At 44.7% G+C, this 6000-nt stretch overlaps 1 protein-coding gene across 6 annotated transcripts in view; it reads right to left on the bottom strand.

Moving 5' to 3' along the window:
- The window catches only part of zgc:172076, a 23355-nt gene that overhangs the window by 2822 nt on the left and 14533 nt on the right, over nucleotides 1–6000 (bottom strand). For 3 of the 6 annotated variants that reach the window (XM_039807798.1, XM_039807783.1, XM_039807807.1), the window contains 4 exons: nucleotides 5731–5929; nucleotides 3248–3406; nucleotides 2174–2305; nucleotides 1538–1697 (listed from right to left, as the gene is read on the bottom strand). In XM_039807798.1, the coding sequence (XP_039663732.1) occupies nucleotides 1538–1697; nucleotides 2174–2305; nucleotides 3248–3406; nucleotides 5731–5908 (629 nt within the window). In that variant the 5' untranslated portion in view covers nucleotides 5909–5929. Of the gene's footprint in view, nucleotides 1–1537; nucleotides 1698–2173; nucleotides 2306–3247; nucleotides 3495–3582; nucleotides 4156–5730; nucleotides 5971–6000 lie in introns of those variants that run through there. The other 3 variants (XM_039807791.1, XM_039807822.1, XM_039807815.1) reach the window with 3 other exon arrangements.

Genomic DNA, 6000 nt, shown 5'->3' with positions numbered 1-6000 from the left:
CGGATCCCCTCAGGGCTGTGTTCTTTCCCCCCTGCTCTTCTCCCTCTACACCAACAACTGCACCTCCAGTCACCAGTCTGTCAAACTTCTGAAGTTCGCGGACGACACCTCCCTCATCGGACTCATCTCTGATGGAGACGAGTCCGCCTACAGGTGGGAGGCTGACCACCTGGTGAAGTGGTGCAAGCAAAAACAATCTCAACACTCTAAAGACAGTGGAGATGGTTGTGGACTTCAGGAAGAACCCCCATCACCCTCTTTGGCTCCACAATAGTCACTGTGGAGTCTTTCCGCTTCCTGGGAACTATCATCTCCCAGGACCTCAAGTGGGAGCTGAACATCACACACCAAAACCTCACGTCACATGAACAGCTTTTTCCCCTCCGCCACGAGCCTTATCAACAAGGCCCGGAACCCACCCTGACTCTCCACCTGGCTCTTCATGCCACTGTTCTCTCTCTGCTGTAATGCTCTTTGCTCTTTATTCATTTTTTTATTTCTATCTTTATTTTTAATTTAATTTAATACATACTGTGTACATATACTTATATTGTTTAATATTCCATCTAGAGAATGTGTGACGTGCACCAACAACACCAAAACAAATTCCTTGTATGTGTTAAAAAACGTACTTGGCAATAAAACCCTTTCTGATTCTGAAACATCACAGAGGCAGACTGGTTTAGGACGTTTTCCAAGAGCATAACTTTGGGTACAACATTTTGGGGGTTGAGATCTTCACTTTTGATTACTTTTTTACAGTCACTGCATCCGAGCTTGCGCGCGCCACTGTGACGTCAAAATGACATAGATCTTGCTGGCGCGCCAGGATTTTGATTGTGCGACCATAGTTCGTGCACCACTCTATTTCTTTCAGCGGCGCGCGACAAAGCGGAAACGGGAAGCATGAACAAGTTCGAGGGTAACAGGATGCCAGTTACAACACCCACTGAGATGAGAAGGGTGTGTATGGACTTATCTAACTCTGGGGGATACGGGGAATAGACAAAGGCCCAATAAGTCGGCGTGTTCCTTTAAGGCATGCTATTATTAATTGTCTTAAACTTGTCTGGTCGCTTTTGGTGGGATTGCTGCATTCACACCTGCCCAAACGAACCGCACTAAGGAGGTGTGTGTGTGTGTGTGTGTGTGTGTGTGTGTGTGTGTGTGTGTGTGTGTGTGTGTGTGTGTGTGTGTGTGTGTGTGTGTGTGTGTGTGTGTGTGTGTGTGTGTGTGTGTGTGTGTGTGTCCCCTGTACTTTCAGACCATGGTGTGAAATGTGTAGCAGGAGAAGTTAACCCTCTCCTTGATTTCATGTTGTTCATGGAGAAGGAGAACCAGGAAGTGAGTTGGGGGGGAAATGCAATGCTACCACGCCACGGCCGAGAGACGTGTAGTTACATTTCTCAAGAGGTGCTATGTCCCTAGGTACGTGGAGACACACACACACGCATAAATCACACTTGAGTGAATCCCTGGTCTCTCAGCTCCCAGTTACTGGGAGACCAGACCCCTACCGGGAGGAAACCAGACTGACCAGACGGCCCTGGCATCGGGCCAGTCCCGGGCCACGCCGATACGCAGCTGGGAGGCAGACGGAGAGTTCAGGTTCAGCTCCCTCTGCTGCTCCGGGCTCAGATCCTGCAGTAAGAGGAGTCGCCCCGGCAACGCCTCCTCCTCCTCCAGCCGCTGCAGAGCTGAGAGCAGACAGGACACATGAAGCCTCATCATCTTTCTCTCCTGAGACCACTAGATGGCGCTCTCTGTTCAACCAGCGACAACAATGTCGGAAAAGTGACAAAAACATTGAAAAAAGTGACAAAAAAAGCAGCAAAAACATTGAAAAAAGTGACCAAATAATAGAAAAGTGACATAAACATAGAAAAAAAGTGACAAAAAGCGCCAAGAATGTCGGGGAAAAAAAGCATCAAGAACGCCAAGAAAAGCGACGCATAATGTTAAAAAAAAACTATAAAGTGTCAAAAGCATACCGTTGAAAAGAGAAGTCTGTTTCTGTAGAAGTCTAGAAGAAAATGAGCTGACTTCTCTCTTGATTTATTACCTCAGTAAACATTTTCATAACGAGTTTATGGTCTCAATCGCTAGTTTCAAGTCTTCTTCAACACAGCGTGATGATCATTAAATCTCCTCAGAAAGCCAGCCATGCTGTTACCTTTGCTGGCCAGCGTGAGGAGCTGTCGGCGCTCTCCTCGGCTGCAGTGTGTCGGGAAGCAGAAGTCCTCAACGCCTCGAACTACGCTCACCTCACAGCGTATAGCGTATGACCCGTCCAAGTCATCGCCCCAACACACACACACACACACACACACACACACACACACACACACACACACACACACACACACCTGTGTTTCCAGTTCTCAACAAATAAGTTGTTAAGCACCAGAAGTCATTTTCTACCAGATCTCTGTGAGCTCAAACGCTGGTTAACAGGTGTGTGTGTGTGTGTGTGTGTGTGTGTTTTGTGTGTGTGTGTGTGTGTGTGTGTGTGTGTGTGTGTGTGTGTGTGTGTGTGTGTGTGTGTGTGTGTGTGTGTGTGTGTGTGTGTGTGTGTGTGTGTGTGTGTGTGTGTGTGTGTGAGTGAATCTGTGTACTCTTCCTTGTGCTAGCTAAAGTAACTCCATGTTTCTGAGTCATAACACACAAAGAAGATGAATCAGCAGGCTTCGTTTATCCCTCCTGTTGTCCTCGGGTCTAATCCGACTCATTTTCAAAAAGTTTCTATATCAGAAATTTGGGTTTTCTTTCAACCAAATTGTCAAAGGAACTAGCGTGGATGGTTCTATACAACCATTACTCTTCACAGGTAAAATAAATTATCAGTTCACTACTTTCATTGAATTTTATAGCATTTGAAGAAGAAGAAAAAAATGACAAGAGAACATTAAACAAAAAGTGACAAAAATGTTGGAAAAAGCTTCAAAAACACTGGGGGAAAAATAGACAAAAATGTCAGAAATAGTGACTAAAAACCTGGGAAAAAAATCGACAAAAACACTGGGAATAGTGACCAAAAAAAGTATTGAAAAAGAACAACAAAAGGTTGAAAAAAAAAGTTTGACCCAGAAAAAAAAAGTTGGTTGTTGGTCGACAGGATGACAGCACGAGAGTTAAATCAGAATGAGGGAAATGTTAAAGTATGCAGACCTTAAATGTAATAAATATGTGGAATACACACCAGTTACAGTGCATTACTCTTCGTAGCTATGTGTACGAATAGTTCTGACCTTCAGGTTGTCGTGGTTGAAGTCGCTCTCCGGCGTCCGGCTGGTGATCTTGTGTCCGTGATGCGACTCGATAACTCGGTCGAAGAAGTCACAGAACAGGATGTAGGACTCGGGGTCGCCCGCGACACAGCCCACAGAAACAGGACCGGACCAATGACCTTCATACACACACACATCACAGTACAGACAGACAGGACCAATGACCTTCATACAGACATCACAGTACAGACAGACCGGACCAATGACCTTCATACAGAGACATCACAGTACAGACAGACAGGACCAATGACCTTCATACACACACATCACAGTACAGACAGACCGGACCAATGACCTTCATACACACACACATCACAGTACAGACAGACAGGACCAATGACCTTCATACAGACATCACAGTACAGACAGACAGGACCAATGACCTTCATACAGACATCACAGTACAGACAGACAGGACCAATGACCTTCATACAGACATCACAGTACAGACAGACAGGACCAATGACCTTCATACAGACACATCACAGTACAGACAGACAGGACCAATGACCTTCATACAGAGACATCACAGTACAGACAGACAGGACCAATGACCTTCATACAGAGACATCACAGTACAGACAGACAGGACCAATGACCTTCATACAGACATCACAGTACAGACAGACAGGACCAATGACCTTCATACAGACATCACAGTACAGACAGACAGGACCAGACAAAATATGTTAATCCTCCCGTTGTCCTCAGGTCAAATTTGACCCATATTCAAAATGTTTCTATATCAGAAATTTGGGTTTCTTTCAACCAAATTGTCAAAAAATAACAATGGATGGTTCCACACAACCGTTACTCTTCACAACAAAAATAAAAGAGCAGCTCAGTACTTTCATTGAATTTGGGTGTTTTATTAAATTTTATAGCAAAAAAAAGATAAAAGAATGTTGATAAGAGTGACAAAAATGTCGGAAATAGCTTCAAAAACGTGGGGAAAAAACAACAAAATGTAAAAAAAAAAAAAAAAAGGACAGGAAAAATGTGACAAAAACATCCGTAAGAAGTGACAAAAAAAGTATTACAAATTTTGGGTGAAAAGAGACTGAAGTGTCGAAAAAGATGACCACGTTTAAAAACAAAAAATAGTACATTTTGACACAGAAAATTAAAAAGTTGCACGGTCAACGGGAAGACAACACAAGGGTTAAAGGTGCTGTAGGTAGGATTGTGACAATCCAGGACTTAGCCAAAGACTTTGAACATTGACAACTTCTCAGTCCCTCCCCCCTTTCTGCTAAAGCCCAAAATGGTCTCCTAAGCCCCTTCCCCCACAAGGGAGAATGAATGCGTTTGCAAGAGCAGTGATTGGCATGCAGTTAGACCCTCCCCCTGGCCCTGATTGGTGCATCTGAACAGGGAGCTGTGGATTTTTGCAAATCCCACTCCAGGCTGTAGGTGGAGCCAGAGGAGCTGGATTTATTTTAATGACCTGCTTCATGTAGTTCTACTGGAACATAGGGTCAGTTTCAGCAGATATGACAGAAAGGTAGTTTTATAAGGCTTACCTACTGCATCTTTAACTGTGTTTCCAGAGTTTTTTCCAGACCCATCTAGTTAACGCAGGTTAACGCACCAGAAACAAATGAACCAGCCAAAATATTTCCTTTACATGCATCATCAACGTCATCATCAACGTCATCATCGTCTAACTTTATCTAAAATATATCTAATCCTTGTGTGGTCCACACAAGGATTATGTACTTCCGAATTGCTCTCTAAACAAGGGTTAATACAGCATTTTGGTCAGCTTAAACTGTGTTTAAATGTGTTCTAGAAATAAACTTTACTTACTTACTTTACAAGAAACAGGGTTTAGAGAGCAATTCTCAACAAAGTAAAGGGAAGTACATAATCCTTGTGTGGTCCTTCGGGTCACTGGGACCCGAAGGACCACACAAGGATTAAATGTACACCATACGGTGGCTTCACTGCCAAACCTTAACAGACAGTTTTTGCGGACAATGTTCTAGGGATGCACCTACTCCAGATTTTTGGGGTTCGGCCGAATACTGAATCCACATTAATGGAAGGAACAGCTAGATATGAAAAGGGAGAGAGAGAGGGGGGGGAAGACATGCAGGAAATTGTCTCAGGTCGAACTCGAACCCTGGACCTTCTGCGTCGAGGTGACCTCTATATATGTGGCCTGTTCTACCCACTGAGCCAACCCGGCCACACTAAAACAGGACATTTTTTTTAACAATGATCAACTTAGGAAGAAACACAAACATCGTCAATAACATATTTGTATATAATCTGACGTTTCTATCATCTTTGAATGTCCACGACTTTCTTCTATCAGTTGTTCCGGATTTTAATCTTAGGGCAATTCTCTGAGAAGCAGAACCGCACTGACATCACGCTGACACAACGCTGACAACACGCTTACATCACTCTGACAACGCTGACACCACGCTGACATCACCTGGTTCCTCGAGGCCCGGGCGGATGACATCGTCGAAGATGACTCCGCTGTGGGTGCAGCGGTGGAACTGCCGGCGGTACATGGCCGGTGTGAGGATCTGTCCCATCCAGGTGTAGTTCCTGCCCAGGTCAGGGAACTCCTCGTCGGGGGAACGTCGGCTCAGGTGGAACTGGGACATGGGGTCAGCGGGGACCAGACTCTGAATCATAGAGGAGACCGGAAGAGCTTTTAGTCCAGACTCTGAATCATAGAGGAGACCGGAAGAGCGTT

The sequence above is a fragment of the Perca fluviatilis genome, chromosome 1 (genome assembly GCF_010015445.1).
Source record: "Perca fluviatilis chromosome 1, GENO_Pfluv_1.0, whole genome shotgun sequence".
Taxonomy (NCBI): Eukaryota; Metazoa; Chordata; class Actinopteri; order Perciformes; family Percidae; genus Perca; species Perca fluviatilis.
Note: the sequence above shows the minus strand (reverse complement) of the source record. Positions and strands in the feature narration are given on the sequence as shown.